This window comes from Pseudorca crassidens, chromosome 15 (assembly GCF_039906515.1).
Source record: "Pseudorca crassidens isolate mPseCra1 chromosome 15, mPseCra1.hap1, whole genome shotgun sequence".
Classification (NCBI taxonomy): domain Eukaryota; kingdom Metazoa; phylum Chordata; class Mammalia; order Artiodactyla; family Delphinidae; genus Pseudorca; species Pseudorca crassidens.
In genome coordinates this window covers 40,057,585-40,071,967 of record NC_090310.1, presented here as the reverse complement: position 1 = coordinate 40,071,967, position 14,383 = coordinate 40,057,585, and the positions used below count along the sequence as shown (strand labels likewise).

Genomic DNA, 14,383 nt, shown 5'->3' with positions numbered 1-14,383 from the left:
TTAGGAACACCCACGGTAGTTCTGGAAGAGCTGTGACTCCGTGAGAAACTTCCTCTTCTGCCGTAGTAGTGAGACAAGCTCTTTTCAGTTGACCTCCCCGGCTCAGGGGACTGAGAGCCTCCTTCACTGGTGAGCCTGAGGCGTGTGGCGGATGCAGGGAGGAACCGGTGCAGTTCCGGGGGCCTTAACTGTTTTCACTCTCACCACGCCTTCCCGGTTGGACTGAGGGTCTTTCATGGAACAATTCGTGCCACCTCAGCTTGGGAGACTTGGGACAGAGTAACAGGTCCGAGGTGTGTTTATCTTAAGCCGAGAGAACCTGCTGGGTCTGGGCTCCCCACCTCTAGGGTGAGGCTTGGTGGAGCAGTGGCCACACCTGCTGGGACAACTCCGAATGCTCTCACTTGGTTTCTGACTTTGGAAATTACAGGTTACAGGAATATACGCTGCTTGAAAAATATGTGACGTGTGTGGAGTCAACACCAGGTCTCCCTCAATCCTCCCCCCTCCTACCCGAAGCTTACTTTCTGTGTGAGGTGACCATCGTCAAGGGCATCTCCTTCGTGTGTGCATGTACATACAACATGCCCCAGAGGTACTGGGTCAATGGTAAAATTCTGAATTTAGAAACAAAATCTAAACAATTCCAGGTTTGTGAAATCACTCTATAAATGCACAAATTTAAATAAAAAGCAAAACCAAAAGCCTCATTCCTTAATCACATCTTGTATTTTATTTCTTATAATTAATGGCTAATGAAGGAAAAAAGTGTTTGTAGCATCCTACTATTTTAAGACAGCAACTGTAACTTAAATGCTAATCTACTCCATAAAACAGGGAGCCTTCCCCCAGGGCTGTAGTGGGCGTTTATTAAGTCTCCCGAACCCAGGGGCAACTAGTCAGTTTTATTACTTACCAAACATAGGAAAAAATTACATGTTATTATTGTTTCCCATAGCTGGAAAATTCCACAAACAATACATTTTCTCCATGTACACAATCCCTTGACTCAAACCAGAAGCTAGCTACCAAAATACCTACAATTACGATTCTCAGACTAGAGCCTGGCTGCTTCTGAGGGTTATCTGGTGGGATGCCAAGGGGCACTGCCCACAATAAGGTGAGTGTGCTCCATCTGTCCAGAGAGCAATGTCTACTTGAGGCTAAGGAATCATGTTTATTTTTCAAAAATGTCAAATGGAAGCTTTTTCCCCCAAATGAAATACAGGGAACCACATACATAAAACAAGTTTTAGGAGCCGGCACTGGCAGCAGTGGTTGGCTGATAGGAATTCTCACTGCACACATACCCTGGGGTGCGCACAGCCCTCCCCCCGGTGTACCCAGGGGAAATGCTCGGCACACCAAGCCTCACCGCCCTGAATCTCTCAGTTCAAAGACTGGGCGCCCTGCCTGGGACACAGAAAGGTCTATGGGGGTCCAAGAGCCACCAACACTGTGCCAGTGTTGCTTGCCTTTTTTTCGGGTAAATGCTAGTCAGAGGTAGCAGAGCTGGTCTTTTATGTGCTTAAGTCCAGCTCTTTAAATTTAACTTTTCTGGCTTTGCCTTTTTGGTTGCAATAAATTTCAACAAATTACTAGTTCTGCTTGTGTTACTGCAGCTCTCAGACCCTGTGGCACCTCGTTCCAGATCACAGGAAACAGCGATACATGTTCCCAAACTTTGAGAAAGCTCTGAACGTTCCCACACAGCTTCCTGCCCTTTAATCTAGTTTCTGAATATTCTGGTTCTTTTCCTTCTTTGTATATTCTTCTAGTCGAAGAAGCCACTTTGCCCAGTACTGGGAGCAGAGCTCTGCGTCCATGAAATGTGGGTGGGCAGGGGACCCGTCTTTGTAGGCAACCACGATCAAGCCGCACTGAACCTAGGAAGGAACACAGGGCAATTCCAGCATCTCCACAGTAGCAACAGAGTTGAGGTCCATTTCCTTCTTACTCCAGGGCACACTCAGAACAGAACAATCTACAGTAACAGCTCCCAACTCAATTTCTAAGGCGGGTGGATGAAAGACTGCCCCAGGATACACAAGAACACAAAGATGACAGTTAAGATGCTGAAGAATGGACTGTGATCGTTAAAGATTAACAACAACAAAAAGCCCAGGAAGAGGGGGAAAGTGCTTTCTGAAGTGGTAGAAGGACAGCAACAGAGTAAGCAGTGGGTTACAAACAGAATAAAACCCTAAGGAGGGAAGGAGCTATAACCCAGCATCGAGCAAAGCTTTAAGTAAGCGGAGGCTCCGCGTCCTGACCTGAAAGCTGTAGTTGATGTCATGGTTTATGGCACCAACATACGCCACGACTTGCAGCGGGTTGTCAAATGTATTTTGGATGAAAGGCTTTCGCTTCTCCGATGTCTTCCAATCAATCACACACAGCTTGCCCCTAAAGAGAAACCAAAGGAAGCCCTTGAAGGTAATAGTGCACACTAAAACGTTATTAGGCTAAGCCTCTTCTTACACAGTTTGCTACTTGTCACCCAATGACTGTTGCTTCTATTCCCCACATTCCAAGAAGTCGGCTCTCCTGAGCTTTACTTAGGGTTGAAGAGGTGTGACGTTCTCTTTCCTTTGAGCCCCTCATTCAGGTCAGCCACAAGGTATGACGGAAGATGCTTCCTAAGTGCACCCATGGGAGCTGCAGGTGCGGGCCCAGGTGCGAGTGCTGGGAAACAACTCCTCCAGCACAAGCTTCTAAACTTTCTAGACGTTCCTTTGGACCTCCATGGTTTAACAGTTGACAAGGGAATTGAAACTATTATTATCTTAGTTGATTTGGCTTCAAACGTCTATCAGAATGAACCACAACAGACCAGTAGCAAAGTCCCCATCGTAAAGGACTAAGCATCGTGGTGCCTCAGAAACCAAAGCTGGAGCTCAAATCCATCAACACTTAACAGGCACCAACTATATGCAGAAATATAAATAAGAAGACCTGGTCCCTGTCCTAAAAGTTTACACACAGGGTAGGGATATTACTATTAGGGATATTGGGAAAATAGAAAAATTCCTGCCACTTTTTTTAAGTTAAATAACCAGTACATCCCCCACCCCCACCCCATCCCGGTGGACTTTTACACTTGCCAAGCACAGATGTCAAAAGGGCTGCAGGGTGGGTGCACTGAGAACCGGTGATTCTCAAAGGGCTCTATCTGCTCACTTCAGCTTCAAAACCAGCAGTGTAGAGGGAGATCTGCACAGAGCTACCTTCCTGTCACCGTAGCACTAGATTACAACTTATGCAAGGTATTTATAAAATCTATAAAGTCTAGAATAGCACCGTCTAAAGAAATAAAATGCGAGCTACACACATTATTTAAAATTTTCTAGTAGCTACATCCAAAAAGAAAAAAAAAAGATGAAATTTTAATATTTTATTTACCCCAACGTATCCAAAATATCATTTCAATATATAATTAATATTAAAAAGTTATTAATGAGATATTTTACATTCTCTTTTGTACAAAGTCATTGAAATCTAGTTTGTACATTTACAGCATACCTCTGTTTGGACTGGCCACAGTCACGTGCTTAATGATGGTCTTTTATGGCTAAAGGCTACTCTACTGGACTGTGCAGGTACAGAGGTAACATGTCATCTTTATAACTGTTTTCTATTGCTGTAGAGCTTGACAATCTATGCAAATGAAGAGAGGGCCCCAGCATCCCCAGGGCACTACCATTCCCAGTTCTCTCTCTTGAAAAAAATCAAAACACCCTACAGTAAAGACTTCTGCCACGTACCACTGTTTCTAGCAATGTACTATAACTTGTAGAACTTAATAACATGGAAAAAAACTTAGTAGTATAAACCCAAATTAAAATTGTAATGAGACAGTCCACAAATAGCTCTTTAACAAATAAAAAGAGCTAATTTATTTTGCTCAGCCTAATTTATTTTGAAATGCAGGCTGAAATGACAAAACAGTGTTAAAACGCATGTTCCCTGTGGCCCCGCAATTTCCCTTTTAGGTCTGTACCATAGAGCAACGGTTTGCTATCCTGGGTGCAAGTGACACATGCCTGGAAAATTTAAGAAGTATTCACGCCCAGGCCTACTTCAGATCAACGGAATTTATCCAAACCTCACATATCATTCACCAAAACAAACAAACCAACGAACCCGTGCGCCTGCCAAGAGAAACTCACGACAGAATAGGAGGAGACACGGTCATTGCTGTAGTTTGTAACTGAAAAACTAGAATAACCTGAGTGCTCCCAACAGGGAACTGGATATGGTTCATTCATACCCAACAGCAGTTAAAAAGAGAATAGGATCAAGAGAGAATAGGATCAAAATAATGTTGCTAACATTTACTGAGTAGATAGTGTGCATTTTAAGTACCGTACAGGGAATGTCTCATTTAACGTCTATAACAAACCTATGAGGTAGGTACTATTATTTGCCCTATTTTACAGATAAACAAATTGAGGTACAGAGAAGCCAAAGCCAAGTAAGTAGCCCAGGGTTAAGAAGAAAAGCCAGAAACCAAACTCAGGCAGCCTGTCTCCAGAGCCCAGTAACTTTTAACTAGAGTTCCAAGGGTTTCACTCACAGATTTTCCCCTTATCCTACTGTATCGCTCATATGCTTTTTTCTTTCCTTTTTTTTTTTTTTTGGGAATAGGGGTATCTGCAGGTTATATCTACCCTTGAAATCAGGAGTAAGTGGTGAAAACAGGAACAAAGCAGCAATTTAAAAGCCACGGGAAGCTTTATTAAGCTCAGAGTTCCTATCCATGTCAAACACAGCCTGGAAGCCAGGCAAAGAGTTGACTTTCAGGGCCAACAGATCAAGGTGCTATTTTTAGGGAAACAGGAAAGAAAATGCAGGAATCAAATTGGATCTCACGGCTGGTACTTTGCTAGGGGTGGGTGGGGGGAGGGGAGGGGAACATGCTGGAAAAAAGGCCATCTTAGGGATACTGGAAAGTTGTACCTTTTCTCCACGAAACACTTTGACTTCGGAATGTAGATAGATTTACAAGTATGAGATGGCTCTTACCTGATGTGACTTTACAGAGGCCACACCTTGAAGCAGGAATTAAAAGGAAAAACTAGCATTGGAAGGGAACCATGTGTCCCACCCAGAATGAATTCACCTCCACACTTGATGTAAAAAATTGAATACTTACTGATAATCAGCTACACAGTCCAGCAGACCTACATACTTTAGGGTCTCATGTTTAACAGCGCTTTCCAGAGCCTGCACTCCACTGACATCTCTCAGAACATGCTGGATACTTTGGATGTAGCCGGATTTGAGAAGATTTTCATCAGGCTCTTTTAAGTTCCCCTGGGGTGACAGTATGCTTTCCAAGGCTTCATGAAACTGTTTCCCTTGTAAAAACATGTCTGAAAAGAAAATCAGGGGAAAAGGAAAACAACAGCAATAACAAAAAAACCCCCAAACAAAGCTAATACTAACGAACAGATACTCTGTAAAACTCTCAACAATCAAATTAAAAATTACATGAGTTACCTTTAAGTGACAACCCCTAAGACACCATATTTCAGCCTCTTGTGAAATACACTAAGAATGCACTTTGAAAACAAAAGGGACTAGTAGAGCTTAGATAATAAAATAGATTAAAATGAAGTATTTCTAGTAGCATTAGGTCAAATCTAGAATTGAAGATCTGGGCTTACAGGACCAAACCTAGTGAATTCACACAGAATTTAAGTGTGAATTTAAGTGTCCGTTTAAGTTAGGTAACCAGTAAGTTAACTAGCTGTGATAAATATTAGGGAACTGTGCTTGTTTACAGTTCTTTTTACAACCAAATCTTAATTATGAACATAGGTGGAGGCATCCTTTTACCAACAGGCTTAGTGACTGGCAAAGAGTGAAAATCAAGGCACACACAAATTAATGTTGTGGGATTTGGGGCAGAGAGGAGGAAAATATATGACATTTTTCTCCTGCACTTTCTTTTAGGGCAAGAACAGCCTACGACAGTGGCTCTGTCCTGAATTTTTTTTCCTCGTACACTTTTTTTTTTTGGCCTCCATGTAGCATGTGGGTTCTTGGTTCCCTGACCAGCGATCAAACCCGTGCTCCTTGCAATGGAAGTGTGGAGTCTTAACCACTGGACCACCAGGGAAGTCCCTTCTCATACACTTTTAAGAAAAGAGGACACAAACATATTCAACAAATGCAAGAAACACTACATATTCACTTGAATTTTGATAAGGGAAGGAGAGAAAGAAAGAAAAACAGGGTATTGCTGTGCTAAGCAGTGGCCTTGGCGCTTTCAAACTGTTAACTTTCAAACACAACAACCTGGCAAGATAAGATCATCACCCCCATTTTAATGAAGAAGGCCTAGGCAGTGCTGTTAATTTGCCTCAAAGCAAAATGCTGGCCTGGGGCCTGGCACCAGAGCCTAAGGTCATTCTGGTCCCTGACACAGCAGAGTGAGAGATGAAAAATCAGGAAGATACACACAGAAACAGAGCAGGAAATATACATGCTTGGAGACAGACCCACAGAAAATGAGGAAAACCATCTCATCTAATGAGGTAATGTCAAACCATATTACCTTTGTCAAGTATTTTTTACAAAGATTTTGAAAGGTCAGTTCTACCATTGGCAAAAAGTGGAATTGCTTCAGGGAGATTACTTGGAAAGTGAAGTGAAATTCAACTGAGGAAATAAGTTATTCTACTCCAAATTTACTTGGCTTAATTGGACTTATTAGCACATAAAAGGCCTACAAATTTAAGCCTTATGGAATTAAAACCTAGGGAAAAGAAGAGCAGTATTTATCTACAGACTAGTTTTACTGAAGCAGAACACAAACATATTAAAAACATGAAGGAAAAAAATTTGTTTATCAACAGTCAAGCAAATAGACAACTCATTCCCCACTGCAGTCTTAACCCCAGGGAGGTCTTCATATTTAAGGGGCAACAAACATGGGATCTGGGTTACAGAATCCCTTAGGATTGTAAAGCTGAGAACGTTAAACGTGATTAAACTTGTGAAAATAAATCTTAAAAGATTCAAGAGTTATCGCAGATAGCATCAAGTCAGAGTAATTCACTCAATTAAAGGAATAAAAGTGAAATGTTTTCAAGTCCCAGTAAATAAAACGTATTAAAAAAAAAAACACATGAGTTTCCTATATTCTGACTGACAGCGTGGATATTTTAGAATTTAAAGTCAGTGTAGGACTTCCCTGGTGGCGCAGTGGTTAAGAATTCGCCTGCCAACGCAGGGAACATAGGTTCGAGCCCTGGCCGGGGAAGATCCCACATGCTGTGGAGCAACGAAGCCCGTGCGCCACAACTACTGAGCCTTTGCTCTAGAGCCCTCAAGCCACAACTACTGAGCCCACGTGCTACAACTACTGAAGCCTGTGTGCCTAGAGCCCGTGATTCACAACAAGAGAAGCCACTGCAATGAGAAGCCCGCGCACCGCAATGAAGAGTAGCCCCCGCACACCGCAACTAGAGAAAGCCCGCGCGCAGCAATGAAGACCCAACGCAGCCAAAAGTAAATAAAATAAATTTTTATAAAAATAAAAGGCAATTAGCTCCTGCATATAGTCCTTGCCCCAGGGAGCCAAGGAATTTACATGGGGCTCCGGCCTTGACCATTTTTGCCATGTCCAAGTGCCACCTAAATACTTTTTTCTTTAAAACACGTGACCACAGGTTTAATGTGTTATGCATACACACAGGTTTTTTCTAAGATGCCTCAAAATAAGTGCATTGCTCTTAAATTAAAAATTAAAGTTCTTGTGTACCACGAGGGGTACATGTACTGCTCTCTGGGAAGCATGGCCTAAGGAATGCTCAGTGTAAAACTTAGCTTCAACAACTATAATCCTGATGGGGGACCAGCTAATTCTCCTGTACCATTGGTCTTTTCTTTCATCTTGCTTTTGAATGGAATCTATTTTAAGAAAGCTATTCTCTTCACTTGTCTAAGAAGTTAGTGAGTTAGGAGTTGAAGGCTGAAGTTTATCAATTCAGTTCCTAATGAAGAACATCCGATAATCTCAATTTACTAAGACCTAAATACAGATCACATGTTCTGGCTTTTTGCCCATCTTTAAATTTATGAGTCAGTCTCTGCTGATAAGCAGAGCAAGGGGGTATTTACTAGATTCTGAACAGAATGCCTAGCAAACAACTAGAATTCCATTATGAAGCGATTGTCCCATAATCAAACGAAACAGGCAATTCTAATACTTAAGTTTGTACCTTATAAAATAAATGAATTTCATACATCTTTAGTCAAAGTACTTGATCTCTGTGCTTCAATTTTATCTGTGAAATGGGGATAATAGTATCTGTGCTTCATAGAGTTGTCATGAGGATTAAATGAGTTAATATATAAAAAATGCTGTTAATACTAATTATCATTTGAAAGTAGTTCCTCACTAGTTAACGTTAGAAAAAGAACAACTCATCCTTTTGACACTGGTGCTCTGTATTCTGGAAAACATAATAACCATACAGAATCAGGATTAAGAAAATTACTTGAAGTATATTCTGCAAAGCCATCCTCTCCCAGTTCCAGAATCATCCGACGTTTCCACCTCTCCAAACAGGAAATCTGTTCTGAGGTCATGGTCTGCTGAAGGATTCGGGTCACACTTGGTATCGTATTCCTTTGCAAAGGGATTTTCAAAGGAATTGTAGGATCATTTGTTGCATTTGGTTTTCCGCTTTTCTCTGGATTGAAGAGAGGACACCAGTTTCGTGGAACTCCTGCTTCTTCTTGCTTTGGGGCCTTACACTTCCTCACAGGTCCGTAGAGTAAAGCATCTTCCTCAAACAAAGACTGTGGCGCCTGAGCATGGCCTCTGAATGACAAGACAGACCTTACTAAATCAGAGTACTTTTCTTGGTCCACTTCTTCGTAAGGGTTCACTTTTTTCTTCCGGCCACACAAATAAGAGGAAGTGGAGAAGACCACACGGGGGGCTGGTTCTACAGAAAACCCCTTTGAACTTTTAAGCTGCCTGCAGATGGTCTGAAATACCTTCATCTTCAGATTTTTTTCACTTCCCTCTAGTCTACTTGTAATGTCGAGGACCTTTTTAATTTTCGCTTTCCTATCAAAGAGAAAAGTGGTGTTAGATATCAAATGTGTTAAATATTTGAACCATCAAAGCGAAAGCTGCAACAGTATGATATTGCACATTAAAATTGTATTCGGTACGCTTTTTCGACATGTTTATCAGAGGAAAACAAACCTAACTCCATACTGAATCTATTACTTTAGCTCTAACCTTTGTGCCCTGTTGCAGGGGGCTTAGTCTTTTCGGCTCTGCACCTTTTGGAAAAGTACGTTGCCTATAGCCTGAAATACACAGGAGAACCCATTCTCAAGGCTCTGACCTTTAAAGGTATTAACACTTTTCCAATCATATAGAGATTAAAAAGTTGCAGAACAGAAAATAACGATCTTGTTGCAGGTATATAGGAACACTGTGACCAGACCTGCGTGGACAGCTGTAAGAACAAAGGATTCTGGCACCAAGAAGTGGGCAACAAGCAGCCACACCCCCTCCCCTTTTAGTATAAAAGAAGCCTTAACTCTAACTGGGGAAGATAGTTCTTTGGGACATAAGTCCACCATCTTCTCTGGCTGCTGGCTTTCTGAATAAGGTCTCTATACTTTACCCTAACAGCTCATCTGTCAATTTATTGGCTTGTCCTGCAGCCGAGCTTGGACTCAGTAATACTCGGACAAAACTATTTCTAAAGGACCGGCACCTGTTAAACGTGAACTAGACAGCTTGGGGCCACATGTCCCCAGCTATGGAGCCATGTGCCGGCCACGAAGGTAGGCGTGTGTGAGACAAAGAAACACAGGACGCTCGAGGAGCGGCGACAGTTAACAGTGCCTCCACTCATCCCTAAACACCAGATTCTCTGCTACGTATCCTGCGTGGAGAGTTCTCATCTAACCCCTCACACCCTCCAAGGTGGGCACCACTGCGACCCGGCCCGCTCAAGACGCGGCACTCGCGCTCCTGAAGGGTCCCCATTGACCTGCCGGCTAGAGGCCATCAGCAAGGCCCACCGCCCAATCTCCGCTCCGGCGGAGGCGCAGCCCCAGCGGGGACAGGACGGCGGCGGCCCCTCGGGCGGGCGTCAGAGTTAGGGAGGGCCGGCAGGGGAGGTACCTCGGAAGCCGGCGCGCTCTGCTAGCTCCAGGGCGCGACAATCCCGCGAGCAGGTACTTTCGTCAGTCCCGCGCTTTGCTCCAGACTTAGGCCCCGCCCCAGGCACGGCGGCCCCAGCATACACTGCGGTGCTCACGCCCCACCCCTAGCCCCTCGTGCACCTCAGTGGACACTCGAGCGATCCGTGGGGAGACCCTCCCCGCACGCAGAAGCGCGGGCGCCTCCAAATCTCGCCTTCTCTCTCTCTCACGAGATTTCGTTTACGTCAGAGCTCGTCGCCATCTTGGACTCTGACTGAATAATAAATTCCGTCCCTCCAAGAGCGCGCAGCCTTTCTTGAGAAGCGCCTCGTTGGGAGAGTGTCAGGGGCACCGCGTCCCCGTGGCGGCCGGTGGTCGGCGGCTTCTGCGTGGCTCGGAGCGAGGGTAGGCCCCCCGTAGCTTCTTTGCCCGGCTCCAAGATGGACGGCAGCGGGGACGGGGGAGGCCGCCCTGGGGGAGCACGTGGGGCGCCGCTCGCCTTTCCTGGGGCTGCTGGGACGGTGGAGGAGTCGTGAGGCCTCCCGCCGCCGTCGGGCAGAGAGGCTGGCGGAGGCGGGGCCGCGGCCGCCCTCGAGACGAGCCCTGGCGGCGGCGGCGGCCCAGCCTCTTCTCTCCTCGCACAGCCAGGCGGCCACGCTCGAGGCCCGCGTCGCCATGGCCGCGGTTCCCGAGTTGCTGCAGCAGCAGGAGGAGGACCGCAGCAAGGTGAGGCCCTGGCCGCCCTCGGCCCCCCGGGCCGGGAGGCCCCGGCGGTCACCCAGACTCCCACGCTCTTTGCCGTGGTTCCCGGGGGGGGGGCCTCGCGGGGCAGGGGCCGGAGACGCGGGAGCGCGCGCTCGGCGTGGAAAGTTGCTAAAACTTCTCGGGGGAGACCGCGCGGTGCACGCGTGACCCGCTTTGCAGCAAACGACGGAGCTCGAAACCGCACCCCAGCCCCTCCAAAATACTGGGGAGATTCAGTCCAGTCAGGTATCGAGAGTGTCTCTTGCAACTTCATAAGCGCTCAGTGCGCCGCTCCGGGAGGGAGTGCTGTCATTTTTAGGAGGTGCTCAAATAGTTGAACTTAAGTTTCGCTCTTAAGATTTGCGTGTTGATGTCAGGTACCCCCATGCCGCTTGGATCTTGAGGTCTAAAAGGTGACTAATGCAGTCAATTTATGTCACCATAACCAATTGAAGATTGAGGTAAGCCTCCACTTTGATTCGTCCTTTACTTATAAGTTAGTTTGAAATATACAGGGGTTGGTATGAGCCGCAACGTTTTGTGCAGAATCGTCAACAGAAACGTTTTTCTAACAGAAAATCAAAATAACTAATCTAGAAATTCGAGGCGCTCTGACATTTAAGTAACGTGGAAGGCATCTCTTAAGAAATCAAAGGCATTTTTGATCCACAGCTCTTTGGAGAGAGCTTTTCATCTAGTGGTGCCAAAGGTCGCACACGGCTGCGGGATTGTTCAGCAAGGGGGTCACTGCTGTATTAGTTACTGAAATGAAACGTGAGGATAGGGTCTTGGTTGGGGTATTTTTATTTCAAAGTGGAAAGAAGTAATTTTTTTTTCCTTCCCTAAAGCCGGAAGTGGGAACTTGAGAACCATCTTTCTAGAACATTCCAAAGGTAGTTTTCTCACTAGACGTTTAGATGGCTGAATAGAAATTTGGGTAGATGGATTCCCCTCCCCATCCCCTACCTTCCATCTTCTTTCTTGGTCCAGAATTTATTTTAGACAGCTGTTTAAAACTTCAACCGACCTTCCTATTTGTTAGTATAGTATACCTATGGTTGGTTTTTAAAGTAACTTCCCCACCATTCTGATCCTTGAGCAAAAGAGGATTCTGAAGGCTGTTTCCTGCCTCCTGGTTTTAGGGACTACAGGAAAGGATTATATAGAATTTTCTTCCTGGTTTTCTTTTAATTGCAGAAATAAGGAAATAGTAAACTTAATAAAATATTACTGTAACACGTGGCTTCATTTTACTTCCTGGTATCCGATACTAGTCCTGGCATGTGGATCAAGTCTAGATGATTTTTACTGTTCACCAAAGGGGAGTTTGGGACAAGAGTGGAATAACAGGAGGGCAAATCTTGGGCAAACTGTTCTCTTGCTGTAATTCAACTTTGTTAGTTAACAAATATTTTACATTTTTGCTGAAAATGTAAGTTTAAACTTTCTGATTGCTTTGGAATTTCCATGAGGATAGGGGTTCTTGAGGTTTAGACCTGCTAATAAGGCAGGGAACATAATTAATTCTTGAGGATTTTGAGTGCTCCTGCAGAACTTTTGGCTAGTTCAGCAAAACAGGAGTACTGGCCTATATCCGGTAGCCTGGCACTTCCATTTAGTCATATCCTTTTGAGCTGAAGGTGTTGATTTGTCTCCTTTCCCAGAAAGCAGTTGCATGATTAATTTGTTCTTTTTTTTGTTTTTTTTTGTTTGTTTGTTTGTTTGTTTTTTTTGCGGTACGCGGGCCTCTCACCGTTGCGGAGCACAGCCTCCGGACGCGCAGGCTCAGCGGCCATGGCTCACGGGCCCAGCCGCTCCGCGGCACGTGGGATCTTCCCGGACCGGGGCACGAACCCGTGTCCCCTGCATTGGCAGGCGGACTCCCAACCACTGCGCCACCAGGGAAACCCGATTAATTTGTTCTTTAACTAGTCCTCTACTGATGGGAAAGATGGTGTTCTGGTCTTTAAATTTAGAAAAGTAAGGTTTTGCTAAGTCGAGCCCCTGAGAAATTTAACTGAACCTTTAACACCATTAGGCCGCATCTTCACGATAAAGAAACTGGTGTAGTGCAGTCCCCGCCCTGCCTCGCGCACTGGCTGCATCAACATTCTAAGGTGTCTGGAGTTTTTAAAGGTTGGGGGGAGAAATGGAGATTATGCAGAACCTTGTTCCCATAAGATATTGACCCAGGCTTCCTGTTTGCCAAAAGGTCCTTTAAACAGTGGGCAGCGCGTTTAGGCTCCCACTCACAGACTCAGTGTATGTCTATTGTGATGAGTCTTGGTCCTGTTAGTCTTGCCAACCTACGGCAAATGGAGTGCGAGTCCTGATTGTCTCCTGGGATTTTTATTATTCTTAACTTGTTAGTGGACTGAAGCAAATGATCACACAGGAGAATCTGTAAGGGCCCTCCCCAGCCTAGTGCTGTTACTTTCACCTTAACTTTCACTAGTTGGTTACATGGGCTTTGGGTAGACAGTGTTTCCTTCCCAGAGCCAGTCATTAATGTTTTACATTTATGCTGCTGCTCTGGTTTGCAGATTGTTAACTGGTGTGGAAGTTGTCTCTAGGGACACCACTCTCCACCAGCTTAGATGAAGAGTGTTAAAATTTATGTTAGTATAGGAACAGTCCTGAATTTTCACCAATACTGCAGCAAGTCCAGAGTAACTGATTCTTGTGGACTGAAGTTTTGTACTATGTTTATGGCTTGACTTCTTAAATTTGGGAAGTGTGGCTTCTCAAAGCTGCCCAAGCCTTAGTTCTGGATCAGTAACTTGCAGACAGTGTCTTAAGATCCCCATTTGTGAATACTACTATAGCAGGTCATGATCTGCCCACTTTTTTTTTGGCTGTAGGAAGAAATGGCTTAGGGCAACTATGAGAGAATTTTCTGGATTCTGAGATCCAAATTCTCATTTGCTATGAGACGTAGTAAGTGACTAACATCTAATGTAGAGCTTCAGTTTAAACCAGGGTTTCTTAACCTGAGCATTACCGATTGACATTCTGGGCTTGATAATTTTTTGTTGTGGGGAATTGTCCTTCCTGCATATTGTAGCAGTATTCCTGGCCTTTATTGGGTGCCTGTAGCTCTCTTCCCTTCATCAGTGACAGTCAAAAATAAATGCAGACACTGTCAAATGTCCCTTGGTTGAGAATCACCAATTTAAACTTTCTAAAATGGTGTGATATGGGTGGGTCAGATCGTTGACTATCTTTGGTAGAATTAGCCTTCCCCCCAGTACTGAGGAGCCTTACCAAAAAATGGTAAAGGGTTCTGGGCAGTTGAGAGTTACAAACTCTGCTGTGTTTACCATGTTGGAGTTCACTGCCCCCTTTGGACAGTGGAAACCTGAGGCTCGGATGCCACAGTACTCACAAAGCATTGTGGTGCAGAATTGAAGATCACTGAGAAATGTGCTACAGGGTGGAACTTGGTTTAAAAATC

The 14,383-nt window shown here is 44.7% G+C and overlaps 2 protein-coding genes across 7 annotated transcripts in view; one reads left to right on the top strand and one right to left on the bottom strand.

The window, feature by feature from the left end:
• Nucleotides 1-710: 710 nt before the first annotated feature.
• MGME1 (mitochondrial genome maintenance exonuclease 1) lies at nucleotides 711-10,461 on the bottom strand. Of its 2 annotated transcripts, none has more exons than XM_067707312.1 (5): nucleotides 10,327-10,461; nucleotides 8,511-9,088; nucleotides 5,156-5,375; nucleotides 2,274-2,406; nucleotides 711-1,886 (listed from the first exon to the last, which is right to left on the bottom strand). In XM_067707312.1, the coding sequence occupies exons 2-5, from the start codon at nucleotides 9,019-9,021 to the stop codon at nucleotides 1,725-1,727; spliced, it is 1,026 nt and encodes a 341-aa protein (XP_067563413.1). In that variant the 5' UTR covers nucleotides 9,022-9,088; nucleotides 10,327-10,461; the 3' UTR covers nucleotides 711-1,724. The 2 variants fall into 2 exon arrangements, with proteins under 2 accessions (XP_067563413.1, XP_067563412.1); XM_067707311.1 differs by lacking the exon at nucleotides 10,327-10,461 and adding an exon at nucleotides 10,166-10,320.
• Nucleotides 10,450-14,383, top strand: part of SNX5 (sorting nexin 5) — a 22,999-nt gene continuing 19,065 nt past the window's right edge. For 2 of the 5 annotated variants that reach the window (XM_067707308.1, XM_067707310.1), the window contains exon 1: nucleotides 10,691-10,911. In XM_067707308.1, coding sequence (XP_067563409.1) covers nucleotides 10,861-10,911 — 51 coding nt within the window. In that variant the 5' untranslated portion in view covers nucleotides 10,691-10,860. Of the gene's footprint in view, nucleotides 10,591-10,690; nucleotides 10,912-14,383 lie in introns of those variants that run through there. The other 3 variants (XM_067707307.1, XM_067707306.1, XM_067707309.1) reach the window with 3 other exon arrangements.

Bases quoted from the DNA above. Each gene is read 5' to 3' on its own strand.
- MGME1 (XM_067707312.1), bottom strand. From the start codon at position 9,021: ATGAAGGTATTTCAGACCATCTGCAGGCAGCTTAAAAGTTCAAAGGGG. The intron at 5,376-8,510 runs GTAATTTTCTTA...TTTTCTTTTCAG, and splicing joins CTTTGCAGAATATACTTCAA to ACATGTTTTTACAAGGGAAA. The intron at 1,887-2,273 runs GTCAGGACGCGG...GTTCCTTCCTAG, and splicing joins ACATCAACTACAGCTTTCAG to GTTCAGTGCGGCTTGATCGT.